The 21,908-nt window shown below is 38.9% G+C and overlaps 1 protein-coding gene across 2 annotated transcripts in view; it reads left to right on the top strand.

Moving 5' to 3' along the window:
• LOC121287052 (phosphatidate phosphatase LPIN2-like) overlaps positions 1-21,908 on the top strand; it is a 92,359-nt gene that overhangs the window by 34,574 nt on the left and 35,877 nt on the right. Inside the window, exons 2-8 of one of the 2 annotated variants that reach the window (XM_041204510.1) lie at positions 6,342-6,542; positions 7,738-7,833; positions 8,497-8,786; positions 11,888-11,995; positions 12,077-12,197; positions 13,202-13,691; positions 20,857-20,956. In XM_041204510.1, the coding sequence (XP_041060444.1) occupies positions 6,351-6,542; positions 7,738-7,833; positions 8,497-8,786; positions 11,888-11,995; positions 12,077-12,197; positions 13,202-13,691; positions 20,857-20,956 (1,397 nt within the window). In that variant the 5' untranslated portion in view covers positions 6,342-6,350. The remainder of the gene's footprint in view (positions 1-6,341; positions 6,543-7,737; positions 7,834-8,496; positions 8,787-11,887; positions 11,996-12,076; positions 12,198-13,201; positions 13,692-20,856; positions 20,957-21,908) is intronic. The other variant, XM_041204511.1, reaches the window with a different exon arrangement.

The following is a 21,908-nucleotide window of genomic DNA, read 5'->3' as shown; positions in this document are numbered from 1 at the left end:
TTAGCTCTCCTGGTGTTAATTTGGAGAGTCCCAGGAGGAATCTGACAGCTATTGCTGAATTGGCCAGGTTGTTTCCACTTTTTGTCCATCACAAGGAGTTGGTGTTGCTAGGGGTTGGTGGACAGTGTGAGAGAGTTTACCTTTAACAGGATGGGTAGGGTTAGTGGTTTTGATGGTCTTTTAGTATGTTTGCTTGTAACAAATAGTCTTATTACAGTGCTTACGAGTTTAGATTTTTTTTACATCAACTAGACAGCAAACCAACATATCTAGCAAAAGCTAAACAAGTTTGGTATAATAATGGAATTACGGCTTTGGACAAAAATCAAGTGTAAGCCTATGCTTTTGAGAGAGGGTGAGACCTTCAACTGAGAACATTACTAAAGGCATTAAAATATATACATATATAAATCCGTGGACCAACATTAAAATGTAACTGTTGAAAATGTAATATCTTTGATTTAAAAGAAAAGGTTAAACCTTTATTTTGGATTATAGAAACTTCAGTTTCTGAGAATAAGCACAAGGGATTTTTTTGCAAAAGCACCTGGAAACCTGTGGTAATCTGAGGTGCAGTACAGCTTTCAGAGAATGTGAGCAGGTTGACCATGTGACTGTAAGATCAAATAGCTGTGTAGCACAGGCTACCATGTTAATGTTAGCCTAGAGTAAGGCCTGGTTGGAGAAGCACACATCATGTTAGTGCTCTGTTGTTTGTGCAAGGAAATAGCATGTGCTTCATTTCATATTGGTCTCTGCGTCTGCAGTAATTGACTCACCTGCCAACAGATGAGCGCGACGCCGATTCACGAGCAAAGTGACCTTGTAGTAAAACATAACTGGCAACGAGGCAAAACAGGACCAGTCGACAACACCAAGGAAAGCTGCAGAAACTCATTGTAGTGAATTAGCCATGCCCTGCAGGCCAATTGTAAGTACTTTACAATTATAAGCCCTCATCGTATTCTTCGAAATTATCTTTCTCCAGTATGCTACAATTTGGCCACATTGGACTGTTTGATCAGACCACTGAAGACTGGTCACATTATATTGAATGCCTCATGTTTTTCTTTTTGGCCAACGACATATCGGGGGAGGAGAAGAGGCGGATGATCCACTTGTCGACATGTTGCAGTAAAACATACGGCCCAAATTATGTAGTCTAACGACACTCAACACCCCAGATTTCAAGAGCTTTAAGTTGGTGAATCTTGTGAAAAGCCACTTTCAACTGAAACACTTGGTAACACGCAGCATTTTAAATTCAATTCAAGGTGTTGCGCTCCTGGAGAGACAGGTGCTTGCTATGTAGCAGCCTTAAAACAGCTGACAGAGCACTGAGAGTTTGGGACGTCAATTACTGACATGTTAAGAGACCGGTTAGTGTGTGGGATTAACAAAGATGCCATTCAAAAAAGATAGTTGTGAAAAAGAAATTTAGACTTCAGCAAGGTGCTGGAGTTGGCATTCGCAATGGAAAGCGTTGTCAGGGATTCGGAAGAAATCAAGGGAGCACGAAATGGCACCGTTCTTCACATTGGGAGGGAGGCACTGGTTAGAAATGGCGCAGAAGCGCAGGGCTCCGTCGAAAGGTGGGAAACAGGCGCCATCAACAGACCAGCAAAAAGCAATGGTCAAAGGGATAAAAACCACATTCGTAATAGCAGAATTAGGTCCAGACAGCCTACACACGAATAACAATTTAAAAGAACCTAGTGTTTCTACTGCTCTCACAATGGGCACATTATGCGATATTGTAAAGAAAGATTGAGGCAAAATTTTGAACACAGGCAGAAAGCATGAAATTTATAATGGAGAAGCCAGAAGAAAAAGTCAGATATTTACTCGCTACGCAACTTAAAAATGGGTAAAATAGAGCCAATCAACATGACAGCAGAAGTCAACAGAAAACCCATTTGAATGGGGGTGGATATAGGCACATCCATAACAGTCATAGGGGAACACACGTTTAAGTATCTGAATGGAAGAGGCCACTCACTAAAGTTGGAAAACTCCGATGCCAGACTAAAGACAAGTACTGGTGAAAACATAGGAGTGAAAGGTATATGCAAGGTTCCAGTACAATATGGAAGCCAATCTGCTAACCTACCTCTGATAGTGGTAGCAGGTGAGGGTCCAACTTGGTCGGAACTGGCTTAAGGAAATAAAGTTGGAGTGGACTGAGATTTTTCAACTTGGAATGAAAATCTTCAAGAATTATTACAGAAATATGCCTTTGTGTTTAGGGAAGAGCTCGGGAAGATTCAGGGGCTGCGAGCTAAAATCTACATGGATCCTGGAGCAACCCCCAGATATTTGAAGGCGAGGCCAGTCCCCTATGCATTACGAGCAAGAGTGGATATTGAATTGGACAGACTGGAAAGGTTGGGAGTCTTACAACCTGTACAATTTTCCAAATGGGCAGTGCCCATTGTTCCAGTACTAAAGCCTGACCAGAGTGTACAAATATGTGGGGACTACAAGTTGACCATTAATAAAGTTGCCAGACTTGATAGGCACCCTATACCAAAAATTGATGAATTGCACTCCCAAGCTGGCAGGGGAACTGCATATATGAAATTTGACATGAGCCATGCTTACCAGCAAGTCAAGCTAGAAAAAGCTTCTCAGGAATTTGTCACTATCAACATCTGGCTATACCAGATTACCCTTTGGAGTCTCGTCGGCTTGTGCTATTTTCCAACAGACTATGGAAAATTTACTCCAAAGTATACCCCTTGTGGTGGTGGTTTATCTCGATGTCCTGGTAACAGGACTAACTGATGAAGGGCACCTGGCTAACTTGGAGGAGGCATTGAAATGTTTCTCAGAAGCTGGAGTACACTTCAAAAGGGAAAATGTATCTTCCAAGCAAAAGAAGCGATTTACCTGGGTCATAGGGTCGACTTGCAGGGCCTTCACCCTTCAAGGTGAGAGTTATTAGTGAGGCGCCAGTCCCAAAAAATGCCGCAGAACTCAAGTCCTTCTTGGGAACAGTTAACTACTGCGGTCGCTTTCTTCCAAATTTGTGGACAATTCTGGCTCCATTATATGGATTACTCAAAAAAAACCAAAGGTGGGCTTGGCAAGCCCCACGACAAGCTTTTACGGCAGTAAAAATGTTACTACATTCAATGGCCCTGTTGGTACATTTCGACCCAAAGAATTATTTTAACCTGCAACGTATCCCCTGGCGGAGTAGGGGCAGTACTCTCCCACTGGATGGCTCCGAACGGCCCACTGGCTACATCTCAAGAACACTGTGTGGCTGAACGAAGACACTCTCAAATAAAGAAAGAAGCCATATCCATTGTATCTGGCGTTAATTTCCACCAATACATCCATGGTCACCACTTCACCATTGTATCCGATCACAAGCCACTACTAGGCTTGTCTGGGGAAGATGAGGCAATACCGTCAATTGCCTTGGCACACACCCAAAGGTGTGCACTGGTTCTAGCTGCTTACGAATATACTTTTATCCATCAGCTGGGAAGTCACAGTGCTAATGCTGATGTGCTGAGCTGATTACCTCTAAGGACAGCAATCCCCATCCCTCAAGAACTTGTCTTGTTATTAGGCTTTCTGGATTTATCACCAGTGAATGCCAAACAGATCAGAGAATGGACAGACCGCAATCTAGTTTTGCCTCACATCAGGGAACAAGTCTTGCAGGGATGGCCTAATGAGCCAAAGTCGGATTAAATGAAGCCCTGTTTTAACAGGAGATACGAGTTCACCTGCTAGGATGGTATCTTACTGTGGGGAGCAAGAGTCATTGTGCCTCCCAGAGGAAGACAACCATTATTGATAGAATTGCATAGCGATCAACCCAGCACTTCCAGAATTAAAATGTTGGCGCGCAGTTACTTATGGTGGCCAGAGATGGATGCTGAAATCAAAACATGGTCAAGAGTTGCATGCAGTGCTGACAGGTGCAGAAATTGCCAGCCTCCTGCTCCCCCTGCATCCTTGGGAATGACCAGGAAGGCCTTGGGCCCGCCTCCATGTTCACTATGTTGGGGCCTTTTTTGGGCGCGGTATTCCTCCTCCTTATCACTCACTCCAAATCTATGCATGAGGTGAGATCACGCACGTCTGTCGCCACCATAGACCGATTGCGTCAGAGTTTTGCGATACATGGTTTACCAGAGATAATATTTGATAGTGGAACGGCATTCACTGGTGGGGAATTCCAAAGATTTACAAGTCCCAATAGCCTAACACATATCAAGATCTCGCCATACTACCCTGCATCCAATGGGTTAGCTGAGAGGGCAGTTCAGACCTTTAAGGCCAAATGAACAAACTAGAGGGTGAATCTATAGTAATTAAGTTATCATGTTTCCTGCTCAGCTATAGGACTATGCCGTGTATGACCGCTGGTATTGCCCCCGCAGAGTTATTAATAAAGAGACGTCTCAGGACACGGTTAAGACTGAAGGCCAAATTTAGTGGGGAGAGTAGAGAAAAATCAGGAGGCCCAGAAAAATGAACACGATTACCACAGTCGTGAAAGAAAGTTCACTGTAGAAGACGCAGTTTTTGCAAAGAACCTTGAAGATGGGCCCAAATGGCTATCAGGTGAAGTCAGTGCTGTTTCAGGACCCCTGTCTTACCATATATTGGATGAAGATTGGATAATCAGGAGACATGTAGATCACCTCAGGAAAAGGGAAACAGATCCACAAGAAAAGGTGTGCCAAACATTCCTGTTGGAGTCTACATCACAGGTAGAAGGAACTCTTCTTGCTTTGGAAGTACCTGTAGGACCCGTTGAGCCTGAGAGAGTTGGAGAGGCAAACTTACAGGTTCCTACTGGGGAGTCTAGTGGGCAGATAACCCCTGAGAGGGAGACCTCAGATAAACCATCCGAAGTTGTAGAACTATGACAGTCGACATGTTTGAAAAAGCCTCCTGAGAGACTGGATTTGTAAATAGTTCATTTTTATAAATAGTTAATATATTGTAAAATGTGCTTTCAAGTAAAGGGGGCGGGATGTGTTAATCTGAGCTGTAATACACCTTATAAGAGAATGTGAGCAGATTGACCACATGGCTGTAAGACCCAATAGCTCTGTAGCGTGGGCTACCATGTTAATAGTCTAGAGTAGGGGCAAACCGGAGAAGCACACATCATGTAGTGCTTTGTTGTCTGTGTAAATAAATAGTACATGCTTCATTTCATGTTGGCCTCTGCAGTACATTGTAATTGACTCACCTGCCGACAGATAAACATGCAAACAGCTCGTGAGCAAAGCAACCCCGTAGTAAATCATAACAAAACCATTTGGTCAAAGTACATATGACTGAGATAATGCATTGATTAGATCAGTTATTTGTTCTTTTAGCAGTGAAAATATCTATCATGGTATCACTGATAAGAGTAATATCCATGCAGGTACTTATTAAGAGTTTTAATTGAAGTGTTCCCCCCTCCTTCCAATAGTGAATTTAGAGCTTGGTAGATAGAGATAGTGGATTCCGAAACACTGGAAAAGATTCTGATGTATAAGATGTTAGTTGGAATATTGTTTATTGTTTTATATAGAAGGGATGTGGAAAGGTGCAACATAGTTTTCCTAGGATAATACCAGGATGAGAGGCTATTATTAAGGTGAGAAGCTTGAAGAATCTGTATTTACTCATGCACAGAAATCTAAAGGGGGTATCTAATAAAAGTTCTCAGTTTTGAGAAAGTAAGCAGTGATTATTTCCACTGTTTGGTGAATCTAATGAAATCGTGATTGGAGCTATCAGTATAAAGCGAGGTAAGATTTTTTTCATGTAAGGGTGCTATGAAAGCATCGAGTGCAAGTGACTATATAAGCACAGCCAATCACAATAAATAAGAGAAAAAAAATTCAAAGGAAATGGAACTAAAATTGAAGGCTGCTATAGAATTAATATTGGCACAAGCATGATGGACTGTAGTATTCTCCTCCTGTGTTGGAATCTGTGATTTTTTTGATTTCAAATTTGATTCATATTTGGCAAATATACAATTAGATGAAGGCAGGAAAAATCCTATCCTGTTGAAGAAAGGTAAATCTCTGAGAAGGGCTAAATTGCCTCCCCTCAGGCCTCTAATACAATAGCTTTTAGCAAACCTGTTAAAAGGCCAAAGAAAATGATGAAACATACTGAATATTTTCAAAATTCACTGATTATGCAGGAAAGTTTCTGATTTTTTTCTCTACAGATGAGAGTATAATTTGGTTATTCAGAATTTGGGTCTTTTTTAATATACCATTTAATTCATTGCCCAAAAAGAGCTTATTGTTAATCTGTTAGCGCTTATCTGTCATATTGTCCCTGATTTTCTCCTCATTTTATTGCAGTCCCAAACCATGAATTATGTTGGACAGTTGGCTGAGCAGGTGTTTGTCACAGTGAAGGAGCTGTACAAAGGATTGAATCCAGCCACATTGACAGGATGTATTGATGTCATAGTAGTGAGACAGCCGGATGGCACATACCATTGTTCACCCTTTCATGTCCGTTTTGGGAAGCTTGGGGTATTGCGATCGAAAGAGAAGGTGGTAAGTTCTCATATCATCATTTATTGAGCTAAACAGAACAGCCAGTTTAACAGGCCTCAATTCATGATCTAAATACTCCAAAATATTTATTTCTGTCTTGTATCTCCACAGTTAAAGGAAAATCATCAGTTTACACCACTAATTGTGGTCAGATATGTATGTAATTCACTGTTTTGATATTTTAATCCAAGTGTTCTTGAATGAAGAAAATATTTTGTGAATACTTGTGCAGATGGTGGCAGGTTCTAGAATAACACTGCACCTGGAATTTGCTGGAAGCTAACCATCTAAGTTGATATGTCATTTATATCTTTCTTGAGCAGGCTTCTTTTGCCGTTCTTTTTTATCTGGTGAGGATTGAATCTTATTTACAGTTTTGAGACAAAATATTCAGAACCTTCTTAGAGTTTTAAGTACTTTACAAGTTCTTTAAATATGCACAGCAATGGGTTTTTTTTTTTAAGTGTTTTGTGAAGCATTTCTTGTCATAAGTTTGTGTTTAATAATCTTGTGATCTGAGGGGAGGATATGAGATTTGGAACTTGAGTTAATGAAGGAATAACTGATTTAAGGTTTTTTTTTTGATCAGTTTTGTTGTTGAAAGCGACATATGTTTGCGACATTATTCCATTGCAAGGTGACCTTTAACCTCATGATAAAACAAGATTCAGTATTGGCATCCAGTAATTCATCAATGTGAACACCATTGTATATAGCTTCCCAATTTTCATTGTGAAGCTACAAAGCTTTGTTTTGGAAAACGGAAATGCCTTTTGCAATATTCTTGTCCAATCCAGTAGGTTGCAGTCTTGCTGTGAGATATATCATTGAATGACCTTGCAGTAGTGAAGCTCATCATACGTTCACTGCCAAATCTGAGGAATGGCTTTTATTTGGGCTGGAGATTTTTTTTTGTTCTAACTTGTATGAATATTATGAAAGAGATTATAAACCATCGAAAATAATAGCCTTGTACTGACAATTTTTAATTTTTATTGGCTGTCTCCAGTATTGAAACATGCACATGATTCTTTGCACTCTTAAAATATCATTTGAATTAAAAGGTGCAAAGCAGTTGTGTGTTTTTGAAGCACATGACTTTGAATGCAGATTTGCCTTTTGCCAGATCAGACTTTTGACTAGAGCAGCAAAACTGTGAAGTGCAGACTACTTTCAACGTTTCTGTTTATTTCAGGTGGACATTGAAATCAATGGTGAACCAGTAGAGCTGCAGATGAAACTTGGAGACAATGGAGAGGCTTTTTTCGTGGAAGAAACTGAGAAAGATGAGGTATGCTGCTGATCTAGAAATGAGTCAGGTGACTTTTGCAGCAGTTTATACTTTAGACTTTAATTTTTCTGACATGGGTTCACAACAAACTAATGTGATGATGTGATGCTTCAAGTGAGTTTGGCCAGTGGCTCCTTGTTAGATTTGTCCATAATTGTCACTTTGCTGGTTTTACCTCTTTAATCCAAATTTAGAAAAAATTAAACCTGAAAATCAAAATCAAATTATATTAGCGCTAACTCCTCAAGATAAATTGATAATTGAATGTATTCATTCAATAATATTTTATTAATGACATCCTCAAAAAATTCAACTGCATTATCATACTTGCACAAGACAAAACTGTCAGCTCTCTGATCAACTCATCTTAGCCTGTGTTCAGTTACCCCTGCACCCATCCCCCCCGCCCTCGCTCAATGGCAGAATGTTCAAATCAGGAAACCTGTGAAAGTTCATGTCTAATAATTTTGCTATTTCTTCACCTTTTAATACCCTGGGGTGAAAAACCATCAGGTCCTCTATGTTTATCTACCCTTAGTCCCATTTTCTCAATTACTATTATAAACTCCTTTAAAAACGAAAAAGAAGCATTAATAATGTGACAACTGGGGTTTAAATTTTATGAAGGTGCCAGTTTTGCTCACAGTTTTATTTTTTTCATAGGGTGTTGTTCCCACACACTTAGCAACATCACCGATTCCAGTTGAAGGAGCTTATTTTACAAGGGAACCAGATTTGACTAGTCCTGATTTTATTCAGAATCAGGATTTACCAAGTGGCGCAGAAATTGATAACACTGTAAATAACACTTCAGCCAAAAAGAAAAGACGTCGAAAAAGGAAGCACAAACCAGAGAATTCAAAGAAGGATGACCAGGAGTCCTCTTCAGATGAGCAAGATATACTTGACATGGACTTTAATTCAGAGGAGCAACTGCGATGTGTAGCTACAAAGTAGGTTAATTCTCAACTTATAAAGGTTTTTGCATTGACAATTAGTTACTTGTTTCTGTCTGTCATCAATCTATCCCTGTATAACACTCCATAAAATTGTAAGACTTCTATTAAGCCACTCCTTAACCTACTCAGCTGCAGCGAAAAAAAACCCAACGTTTCGAATATCTCGATGCCTAATACTATCCTAGCAAATGTGTGGTGTACCATTTCTATTGCTTGTATTTGACCTCATAAGGGGAAGCCTGAGACAATACAATTGTGCATTAATTAAGTTCCTATACAAGGTAAAGTTCAACTTAGTATCTCTGTACCATACCTAAGAGACACTGTTCCCTATTTTGTGGCATTTGAATGGTATGCACACTAAAGTTCTGGTACTCTGTTTAAAATATTACCATAAAAACCTTGCCATTGTTACTATTCCTTTTCCCTTTCTTCCAAAATCTATAGTTTTATATTTTTCTATTGCATGTGCCACCTATGAGCCTATCCTGCTCAACTATGTCCTCCTACAATCTTTGTCAATTTGCCTTTATCCCCAATTTCTTAACACTTATTTGATTTTATTTTCTCACACTGTATTGAAGTTAAATTTTTATGCTGGTTTGCCTTCCATTTTCTCCCCGTGACTGCAGAACCAACGTAAATTTGTGAGTAGATCAGAAAAATGGTTCTGGGTTTTTGGCCCTGAGGAACATTCCATAATGTGTGGCTGTTTTGAGGCTGGGAAAGCTGAAAAAATAGGTTTCCTGAATGCCATGCACTGTAGGGTTTTCTTTTTTCAAATTATTTTGTCAATTTCTTGCCCACAGGCAGCCTGATTGGTAGACCAGAGGTCTGTCAGGCGAGGAAGCCTGCAGCACAAGACTGCAACCGAGGAAAGCAAGTAGGTCTAGTTGGAGAGGGTCCTAATGCTGGAAGGGGAGGTGCCACAAATGCGTTTTTGGGGAGGTGGGTCTAATGATTTGTGGGGCAAAGCGGGAGGCAGTTGGAGCGGTGGGAGTTGGTGAGGGGCAGACAGATCATGGGGGTGTGGGATTACTGACTAGCTTGTGAGCCTCAAGAAAACGCTTGCTTTTCCCAGCCCACAAGCAGTGTTGTAAAGGAATTAACTTTGAGTTCAACCCTTCTCGCTTCCTTTCATCTGTCAGGTTCCCAAGGTCTAGGAGACCCAACCAACGTAAATTTAAAAATTAGTATGATTGTAAAATGAAGACAGGTAGCAACATTGATATTCAAATAACCAAACAGCCTCTCATGAGCAGATTGGCCTTTGCCACTTGTCTTGCCATTGTCAAAACTGGAAGTGTGTGGGTTCAAGGCAGGCTGGATTCCTGCTTTAGACTTTATGAATTTTAACCTCTGACCCAATCTCCACCCACCTGGTTTTGAGAGTTAAGACTCAGCCATGGTACCTGAGTTTACTTCTGCTTATCCTTCAGTTAACCATTTGCCTGTGGTCGTATTGAATTTTATAAGTACTTTGATTTAGGTTTATTTAATCAGATTTTATGTTCAATAAAAATCCTGGCAGTCATAAAATGTCATAATTTGTTCACTTTAGCAAACCTGCTTTCAATAATGAAGTTCACTAACTTTTCTCCTCCTCTCTTGCTTGTTTGTGCATTCCCGGTTTGTGCTTTTGTTTTTCCTTTTATCACAACTTAGTCATATTCATCCCAATTCACGCACAAACAGTTAAAATCAATTCTAGTCCTGGCAGCTTCCCCAAGGTACTGAGTTTACCATAATCAATGTAAAATAATGTTTTTGTCCTTCCCCAAGCCATCATTTTTTTTTTGTCAAACTGTTCAGATATATTCTACAGCAAATATTTGAACAGTTCAGTTTTTGTCTAAAGCAACAGCATGCATTATAGGAGAAATTGCTTTACAAGTTCAAGCAGTAACTGGGTAGAGTAACGTAACTATGCAATAATGATTTAAGAACTAGTTAACTTACAATAATTTAATATGTACAGTTAATTATTCTGAGCAGATGAAGATTTTAGCACAAACTATATAAATTCACCTGTGGCCATTAGCTTTTGTGTTCTAATATCTTAAGTACTTGGATGACATAATACCCATTAAGGGCACATTTAATTTGCAACTTGGCCTTTATTACGCCAGTTACTGCAGTTTGGATTCAAGCCAGACAGAATCCTCTTTGCACTTGTTGGCACCTGCTTGCCTGGAATATGACTGTCCTGTTTGAGGGGGAGAAGCTCAATGCAAGTTAGAGAGTGGTGAAGGAGAAGCTCTTCTTCCTAAACATTTCAATTAAGCCAAGTACGTTAACAAAATGTTCAGCTGGCCTCCTGAGCACACGACAAAGCAAGATTTGACGCCATACTGGACAAACACTGCAGGCAATATAGAATGAAAACATTGTGAGTTTACTGCTTCCAGAGAGTCTCCACTTCACTTTGGAACAGGTTTGGCACTGGATTTATGCTACTAGTTTAGTATCTGTGTGAACCTGAAATCGCTGCATGGCAATACTAGACTTGCATCCAAAGCAGGGGAACTAGAGACAGCCTTAAATATCTTTGGGTGTTGTAAGAGTTTAATTGTGCTTTGTTTATAATAGGTTCTCAGAAGCACTTGATTAACTAACATAAACATGGGGTTCATGTATAGAGTGTACCATGAAACGTATACTTAAGCAATTCTAATAAGTACACTTTTTTTCCTAAAACTATGAAGTGTGAAAAGAGTAAAATATTACATGTATGTGGTGCTTATTGCATCTCAAAACAATCCATGTAAATGCTCTTTGCAGTCCAGTGCCCACGATTCGTAAATGTACTTTACAATCCGGAGCCTATGATTATTTCAGTAAACACAAACGTTGTGTATACAAGATCCCACAGGAATTAAATTAATGAAATTTTGGTTGCTTTTTTTCAGTGATATTAATTATGGAAGGAATGTTGACCAGGATATTGGGAAACTTTCTTTTTGTCTTTGAATAATGCCTTGGAACTTTTGATGTCAAATTTCATATTGGCGTAAAGTTTATTTCACTCAACATAAATTAAAAAGTTGTATGTATTTAAAAAATGTGCCAATCATAATTCTTTATCTTTCCTACAGCAGTGAAATGTATAATTTATTTTCTGAGTTACCCAACGAAGATTCAAGCACTTACCATTCACGTGAAATCTATCCGTATTCAGATGGTGAATGGTCTTCTGTTGAAAGGTATAGTTACTGAAGTTGGTTTTAAAGTTTATTTTCATTACCATAATGTTATGAAACTTATAATAAAATGTATTGTTTTAGCCATTCTTACAACAGACTTTCATCACCAAAAAGTGACTCAGAATTGGTTGTAAAATCACATGAAGGATCCCTTATGGGAACAGAGTCTCGGATGCAGTGGACATGGGGAGGTTTTCCACAGGTACGGTATCAATTGATAACCTTGTCAAATATTTGTACTACTACAGTTAATGCAGATTATAAAATATCCCTGCAGCTGCATAAAAATTAAGCCAGTCATTGCCAGTGTTCCCTGTTAAATCTTGCCGTGGACACAGTTTTTTCAATACACAGTACCCTCAATTTTTTTTCATGTAGCCATGCAGACATTGTATTTAGTCCTCAACAAGGCGTGTGTGGTACCTTCCAGGCTTCTGTGTGACTACAGCTAAGTGGGAACATTGGAAACTGATCTTTACAAGTGGTTCAAAATGCTCATTGATTAATCTCAGCAATTTATAAGGACTCTTTAGAGCAATGTCTTGAAGCTTAACCTCACAAACATGTTGCAGATTGAAGACAACAGACGAAGATCTTGTTTGTTTTTATTGTCCATTTTTGTCAGCGATTTGTGTTTTTAAATTGGCTAATTATGTTAGCAAAAGTGTTTTCAAATCCTAAACAAAAACAATTACCTGGAAAAACTCAGCAGATCTGGCAGCATCGGCGGAGAAGAAAAGAGTTGACGTTTCGAGTCCTCATGACCCTTCAAAAAAGGGTCATGAGGACTCGAAACGTCAACTCTTTTCTTCTCCGCCGATGCTGCCAGACCTGCTGAGTTTTTCCAGGTAATTCTGTTATTCTTTTGGATTTCCAGCATCCGCAGTTTTTTGTTTTTATCTGTTTTCAAATCCTGTTTGATAAAGTAATTAAACTCTTTAAAAAGTTTTAGATTGCCAAACACTTTAATTCATATTGCCAACAAAAGGGTAGTCTAAGAAAAACTTATAATAGTTTTATCTCTACTGAATTATTTATATATGTAGTATATGTGTTGATTTAGTAGAAAACATTTTAAATATTTATAAAGCATTTTTCTTTTGATTTATAAATGTTAAAAGTTAACTTTATTTCAGCGTGTTTATGGTGGGACATGTTCCAATCACTGCTTAATGGCTACTTAATGAAATGGCTTTCATCTTGCAGGTCAGTAAAATGGAAAAATCTGAGCAACCAAGAGTAGCTACTATCACACCTTCTGAGCATACACATTTTCGAGTCATCGTGGACAGCAGCGTAGCAGATGCAACTGCTTGTGATTCCTTTGCAAACAACAATGTTATAACTATTTTCAAACCTCAGCCTCGAACTCAAAGAAGCCCTGCATTGCTTGAAACATCCATGGAACAGACTGCTCCATCCCCAGCAGAGCCAGCTTTTATAGAAGACACCTCCTGGTCATTGGAGCACACAGAAGTTGTGACAGAGAATTTAGCATCAAATATTGCTGCCCGAACGTCACTATCAGAAACGACTGAAATATGTACGTCAGAAGCCCAAAACGTTGAAATCTTTCAATCCACTTCTCAGCCAGAACATGAAAGCCCAGCCATTTTAGAAAGCAGTAATAATCCAGCCCAACAGACATTAAACCTAGATGCCAGTGTAAAAACAGAAGAAATAGATAAAAAGAAAGGTAAACACCAAAATAATTTTTTCTGTGGCATTTTTAGGTTTTTCAGTGAGTTCTGGATATCTTTTCTAGAAATGAATGGCGTTCTACAGATTATATGTTTTACTTACATTAATATGCTTTTGGCATTATTAGTGTTAATTCATATTGATTTTCAGGAAAATATGTTTAGAGCTATTTTATATTCAAAGTTTTGATATTGAAACTAGATTTTGATGTAATAAACTACCATAAATGAAAAGAAAAAATATTTTACTTGGCCAAAAGTTAAGCAAATTCATGAATAACCCGGTATGGGTACTTCATTTTTCAACATTTATAATAGCAGCAACCTGCATTTAAATAGAGCTTTTAATATAGAAAAATATATCACAGGAGTATTAAAAATTGATGGAGAGCCAATAATGGAGGTATTGGGAGGTTGGTTAAAGCTTGGTTAAAGAGAGGAGAGTCTTAAAGAAGAGAGAGCCAGTGAGGTTTAGGAAAGGAATTCCAGAAACTAGGTTCTAGGCAGCTGAAGGTAGAGCAACCAGTAGAGTGACTCGAAGAATGGGGATTCTCAAGCTGCTGGAATCGAAGGAACAAAGTTCTTGGAGATTGTAGGGCTGGAGGAGTTAAAATTGTTGTGAAAATTGGGCTTTAATCTTTTGGCAAACAAAAAAAATGCTCCTGTTTTGGAAGTTGCCTTCCTTGCAGCTTGAAAATGGAGACTGTTGGTGAGATCCTGATTTGACCTTTACTTCATAAGTTTGTCAGGGTTTTGACCTAAGTTGGCCAATATGTAAGACCTGGCTAAGGTGTGAACAGCTGCTCCTGAACAGGATATCATGTCATATTGTGCTGTAGAAGTTTTGGAACTTTTGGAAGTTTTTGGAACTGTTAAGGATTAACGTCCTTAATTTTCACTGGAGATCTGACCTTGTGGAAAAACTGAAATTTTTGTAACTGACGTACCATTATTGCATATATTTTGTCCTATTCATCAAGGTGGACAAGATGTACATTCTAGAAAGGGTAAATACCTTTTAAATTACCCTTGCAGTGAAGTAATATATTCTAAGTAATGTATTCTGTATCTTGTGCCTCACTGCTTCTGTGTGTTATTCTACATGTAAATTAATCTGTTAGTTTTAGCTTGTACACATTGGTGTGACAGCTTGGTACCTTCTACCTTTTTTGAGAAAAAAAGGAGCATGGACTGGACATTCCAAGCGATCTCTCTAATTGATACCGTGATTTACAGGTAATTATTAATCCTGTGCATTACCCACACATTGCATGTGCAAGGGAGCAGGTTTTGGTTCGAAGTGGCTCACTGTGCACTTGGAAGTTGCCTTTCGGTATGAGCATGAAGTGTTAGGAAAGAGCCTGAACTGCTACAATGCTTTCTTGACTAAATATGCATTTTCTGCCTTGTTTTTTTTAAAAAAAAATCTCCTTTTGCATGAAAATCTTTATCACAGAACCTAGCCACATTTGCTGAAGTGAGAGTAAACAAGGACATAAACTAGATGGGAAGATTGACCTGATTTTATAATGTAACTTTGATTAACTCTTTGCAGTTGTCCAGTAGGAACAAGTTAAAGTTGGAACACAAAAATGACAATGGGATAAGACTGTATATTGAGAGCTAAGAAAAACTTCTTTGATGGCCTTGTGACCAAAGGCGCCAAGTTTAATTTTTGGTCTGTGCTGAATGAGGTGGTTTCAGTTTGGGCTTGGGAAGAGGATTTCTACTTCTAACCGTTATCCAGCAAGCCTTGATGGAAAATATCTGGATGTTGGGTGAGAATAGAATTAGGCAAATGTATAAAGCACTCAACAATCAAATAGCCTGCAATTCTCACTGTTCAGACTGATGCATGATGACTGATCAGGTCACCTGAGGCTGCTGGCTTTTATACTACAAAAATTTTTTATGCCCATCCAAAGCTGGCACCGTTGAGAGGGGGCCAGAAATAGGCAAGGGATGGATGGAAAAACTGGGAGTTTTTCACGGCTGTTTTATAATTGTTCAAACTATTCAGTTTTGTGATTTCACGCTTAACTGCCATAAATCCTCTTGCATACAAACTACTGTGTAAAGCTATAGAGTGTGGCGATTTGGGGAAAAAATGACTGAGTTTAATACAAACTTTAATTTCATAGTGCTACTAGGTGCAGCACTTCAGGGAGCAGTTAATTAGCTGTTAATTGTCAGGCTGTTGGAATTTCATGTATATCTGTCAAATAAGGAGTTACAGATGCAGAATAATCTTATAAAGAAAAGAGAATGCAAACCAGTCGCTAAACCTGGACATTGAAAGTTACAATAATTTACTGATCTCAGCTAATTAGAAGGAAGCAGCTGCAATTACATGGATTCATATAGGGAGGACTGTGGCCTTATCTCTTCCTCCTATCATATTTTAAAATTGCACAAAAGGTTATGTGGTATCTATCAGTAAAATAAGATTCAAAATTGCAATGACTAAACTCCAAAAGAAAAAATGGAAAATGCATATTGCATTGAAAATCATATTTAGAAATGTGGTCAAATATGTTGGACAGAATCAAAATTTAGAAGACTCTGAATGGTTCAACTTTCATGCCAGATTTGAGTTTGTCATTCTAAATCTCCCTCTGCTCCCAATCATTGTTTATTCTATCACATATAAAATGGTAATTTTCTTCACCAGACAATGGATCTCCTGTGGTGCTGTTCATCGGTAGTTTGTGGGCCTGGGGCATGATTGCAGTGATTGCTTGGTTGCTAACCTTTTGATGTTGCTATTTACAAATCATGATGTTAGGCAGATTATCTTGAAGAGGGTATTTTTAATATAGTGGTTTATGTGGAATCTCTACATAATATGTAGAAATAAAGAACTCACAAGAGAGACTCTGGCTGTAAAGCTGATGTACTTAAGCTGCCATTTTTGCATTACTATAAAGCAGAATAAAAATGATGCTCAGATACTGATATGGAATGTTAGTGTTAGATTACTACATATACCATTTGCATTTGTCACTATAAGGAATGTGGTTAGGGTCAGCTACTCCTCCCACTTCTAGTATGATCTGATGCCCATATGTGAAGCACCTTGGGATATTTCACTGTTAAAAGCCTTTAAAAATCTTTTTGAGAGTCCTCTATGCAGCCATAAATTCAAAAAACTTTTATTTGGTCTTTCCTCTTGTGTCGTTACTCAGTAGCAACTTCATATTTTATGATTTGCTGTCTGCTGTCCACCACTAAATAGCTAATCTTTCAGCCATTATGCACTTGCCATGTGGAAGCCCCTATCATCAGCACCTGCACTTTGTTACTCCTCTTCATGTCTTCAAAAGCATTCTAAGACCTATCTCTCGGACAGTCGTTCAGCCCCCTTTTCTTCTTCCTGCTCAAAGTCCACTCGTTCATCCTGAGACATCATTCTAAATGTGAGGAGTGCTGCAGATTTGTAAGTTGATTTATGTCTTAATTTTCTTTCCTCTATTTTTAAGTATTCTTGTATTATGTGTTATTTTGTATCGAACAAGTGCAACTAGATAACATGACCATAATTTCACTTGCATTTCCCCCAACTTAGTCTACTGCATTCGTTGCTCCCAATGCGGTCTCCTCTACATTGGAAAGACCAAACGCACACTGGGCAACCGCTTTGCAGAACACCTTCGGTCTATCCGCAAGAATGACCCAGACCTCCCTGTCGCTTGCCATTTTAACACTCCACCCTGCTCTCTTGCCCACATGTCTGTCCTTGGCTTGCTGCATTGTTCCAGTGAAGCTCAACGCAAACTGGAGGAACAGCACCTCATCTTCCGACTAGGCACTTTACAGCCTTCCGACTGAATATTGAATTCAACAACTTTAGATCTTGAACTCCCTCCTCCATCCCCACTCCCTTTGTTTCTTCCCCCTCCCTTTTGTTTTTTCCAATAATTTATATAGATTTTTCTTTTCTCACCTATTTCCATTATTTTTAAATCTATACCTTTTATGCCCTTTTAGTCTTATTTCACCCCACCCCCACTAGAGCTGTACCTTGCGTGTCCTGCCATCCATTCTTAATTAGCACATTCTTTTAGATAATATCACCACCTTCAACACCTCTTTGTTCTTTTGTCTGTGACATCTTTTGATTATCTGCTCCTATCACTGCTTGCTTGTCCCTACAACCACCCCCACCCCTCCACCTTAAACCAGCTTATATTTCACCCCTCTCCTACTTTTACTTAGTTCTGTTGAAGGGTCATGAGGACTCGAAACGTCAACTTTGTTCTTCTCCGTCGATGCTGCCAGACCTGCTGAGTTTTTCCAGGTAATTCTGTTTTTGTTTTGAACCTGACCATAATTCCTTGATTTACAGCCTCTTACCTGCCCCATCTGGACCCACCTAGAGATTTGTTTCTTTCATGGGAAGTGGACATTGCTGGCTCAGCATTTTTGCCATCCATAATTGCCCTTGAATGTGTTGATGGTTTTGCCTTTTTTGAACCACTGCAGTCCATTTGGTGTGGGTACACCCACCGTATTGTTAGGAAGGAAGTTTCAGGATTTTGACCCGTAACTGTGAAGGAGCAGCTATATAATTTCAAGCCAGGATGGTGTGTTGTTTGGAGGGCAACTTGTAGGTGGTGGTAAATTCCTTTCTCAGTAGACATATTGAAATGTACATTTTAAGAATACAAGTATTTGTCGTTATAATTAGAGGTACATTTTGCTCATACATTAACACCTTGTCTCAGTTTTATGTAAGTATTGGGTTAAACTTGTTACGACCTGGTTGGCAGTCAGTAACTTTTTGTTTAAAGTAGACCAAGTTCGAAATCCCAGTTACCAACTACGAGAATAAAGCCACAAAATTCCACAGTAATAACAACTAAAATAAACTTTACTATACAAAGTCAGAAAAGTAAGACAATCTACAATATCTATCTTATACTCTAACATTCAGAATTAACATGAGGTAAATATGAATTAACAGGCAAACTGTGGTCGACCACACAATACTGTACATTAAATGACAGATGCAGCCAAAATAGATCCCTCAAATTCCTGAGCAACTCTCCGAGGTATCAGTGACCACTGTGAGTCAACGCAATCTTGTTAAAACTCTGTCTCTCTCACAAAGGATTTCAACACTTTTAAAATTTCTAGCCTCTGAATTCCCTCAAAAGCCCCTTCGACTCGGTCTGTCTCAATTACTTTTCACTACCTGATGGTTCAGTCTCTACTCTTGAGACTGCAGTGATTGGGATTCACAAAGCTGCTCTCCTGCCTCGGATTCCGGCAAAGTTCCAACTCTTTTGCAGACTGCTAGGATCTCTAAGCTGGCAATGCCCTGGGTTTCTCTGAACTCCAGTCTCCTGGTTACATAGAGCTATAAATAGTACCCAGGGCTTCTTTTGATCTCTAACCCTTTTTGGCATGGAACCAGCGACCTTCTGCCATTTTCTTGGCTCCCCAGGATTTCTCCTGAGCTCTAACTGCATAGAATGGCTCCCAGGGCTTCTCTGTGATCTGCAAACCATATGAGCTCCAAACTGCAACCGACCCCCCTTCTCCCAGCAATCACAAATTGAAACCAGAGAACTTTCTTGAGCTCTACCTATCTCTAAAGCCATTCAGGGTTCACTGCATACTTTTAAACTAATTTAGCTCTTAATTCCCAAAATAAACGTCTTTCTGGACTGCATGTCTTTGCATGCAGTGTAGACCGTAAGTCTCCAGTTCTCCAGCTAGGTAAGCTCACATGCTGTTTTATGGCTCCATCTCTTCTGTTCTGACTCTCTTAAGCAAGCATAGGTAATCTTCTGAACTGGTGGTCTGGCAATATCTAAACCCCAGCATTTTAGTTACTTTGCCTTCACAACAACAATCTTCCCAGTACTAAACATAACCTCTAAGATATTAATATAAACCATGAACTAATATTCATAACAAACTGCACTGTAGCTCAATACAGTAGGTTATGTTCACTCATTTTAATTTTGAGCTTGTACTGACCGAACTTATGATTGTACATTCAAAAAAGATTTTCAAGTTAAGCTGTTGCAGAGTAAGAAGTTGTGGGGAAAAAACAGAATATTATTGTTAACAAACAGTGTAGTAATATTACATAGATTATGACCCTGGTTTATTTTAATGAGAAGCATGAATGTCTGCAAGCTGTTTTCTTAGTATATACATTGACCTTTTCAGGGCATATTCCTCACTTTGTCTTGTGCATTCCTTCTCTTGTCAACGAGCAGCCCGAAACTGAGGGTGGATATTGGATACACTTGTACAATCGCTTTGACCAATATGCCTCCGCCTTTCTGTTGACCCCGTTCTCTATCTTTGCCGTCTTACCTCATCAGTCCCACCCTCAGATATATCACTACAAAATGCTTCAGAAAGCCTGACTCTGTCAGGCTTACTGACACTTACTTTCCTTGTCCCAATCAAAAAATGTGGATGGGAGGCTGCAGCTGGCAGATCTGATTTCCATCATTTTTTTTGATTCTTGTTTGTTCACTTATCATTTTCTTTCTTGAACTCTGCATGTTTAACTATATTTGCAACTTCCATTTTTGGAAATTGGTAGCAGACACAGATTGAGTCTTGGGTAACATGCCAACAGTTGAGACAGTGGCTTCAGCTGAGACCCTGTCAACTACAAACAAATGAAGTAATGGGGTATGGTGCTCCCAGGATCCTAACGGAGAGCAAAATGCTGGAGCAGTTCAGCGAATTTGCACTCAAACTGTTCCGAATTCTTGGTTGGAATTAAAAATGCTATCACTTGAAACACTATGTTGACTGCATTCAAATAAAGTAGCTCTTTGCATATAGTAGATCCTTTTCAGTATGATAAAAATGGGATGTTGGGCAAAATAATGTTTTGAATTGGTGTGATTTATTCATCTGCTGATAATGATTTAAACTAGAAAGTTTATTTATGTATATACAAGCAGATAAATAGGCAGCTGTTGTATTTCAAACTTTAGTGAATATGCAAGTTCAGTATTAAAACCTTTATTCTAAACTGGCACGTATAACTTCTTCAAGCAAATACATGGTAGATACTAAGATGGATTGCAAAAATCGCATTTAGGTTCCTATCTTGTGTGTTTATATTTTTTAAAATGGCAACTAATATAGGTGAATGCTAATATTACATTTTTTTGTGCTCTGGGATAGGTGGACCTAAAAGAAACCAACATCTGGGCCCTTGTGATATTTATTTGGATGACCTACAAAAGTTGGATCCTAATATTGCGGCTCTGTATTTCCCAAAGAGGTACTGTGATCGAAATAGAGAAAAGGAAAATGGTGAAAGGATTCAGCAGACTAATAATAGCAGTGTCTTCATTTTCTCTGTTACTTCTAACCATAAAGTCTGCTCTACATAGGAAAAATTTTGTTCAATATTTATTTGACTGACCTGACTCCGTATGTTTTCTGTTGTGGGGATAGAAGATATTTTTTGAAAGTAAAATTTGCTTGTGTAGTTCTTTTTGACTAAACAAGAGTACTGTTATAATGTGTAACATGATTGGCAGAACAATAGGATGAGCTGAGAGGCCCGGCACATTGTAATAAACATCAGGCCTCAATTTCTTACTGGTGCTTGTAAGAGGAAGTAGATGAAAGCAGGTTAAAGAGAGAAGAGATTGAAGAGGAGACAAAATGTGGGAGGGTAACAGATTCAAGCATAAATGGGAAAAATGTAAAGTATGAAACCTGAAGAGTTGGGAGCTGTGGCAGTCAGGAGCTTCCCGGATAGTTGGAAGAAACTGAAAAGGGGTGCCCTATAATTTATAGCATTACTAAACTATTCATGATTGGATTAGATTTTTCAAAGACTAAAACCTATGTGTTTTTGGACAAATTCATTTTGCTGCATACCCTTGTATGAACAGTGTACTGAAAATTAAGTTGACCAAGCAGGTGATGATCCCTTGGTTTCCTAAACTGCCACCTGCTTAGACAGTTTAATTTTTTTTACGACCATATGAATTAGGAGCTGGAGTAGGCCATACAGCCCCTCGAGCTTGCGCTGCCAATCAGTAAGATCAAGGCCGATTTGATCGTGTCCTCAACTCCACTTTCCTTCCTATCTCCTTTGACTCCCTTGAATCGTATACCCAATTTTGAATAACTAATAGGTGCAAAAGTAGAGAACTTAAAAATGACACTAATATAGCAAGCATCACTGATTGAGACAGTTTGTATGAATGAAGCAAAGAGAG

The sequence above is a fragment of the Carcharodon carcharias genome, chromosome 14, assembly GCF_017639515.1.
Source record: "Carcharodon carcharias isolate sCarCar2 chromosome 14, sCarCar2.pri, whole genome shotgun sequence".
NCBI classification, from domain to species: domain Eukaryota; kingdom Metazoa; phylum Chordata; class Chondrichthyes; order Lamniformes; family Lamnidae; genus Carcharodon; species Carcharodon carcharias.
Note: the sequence above shows the minus strand (reverse complement) of the source record. Positions and strands in the feature narration are given on the sequence as shown.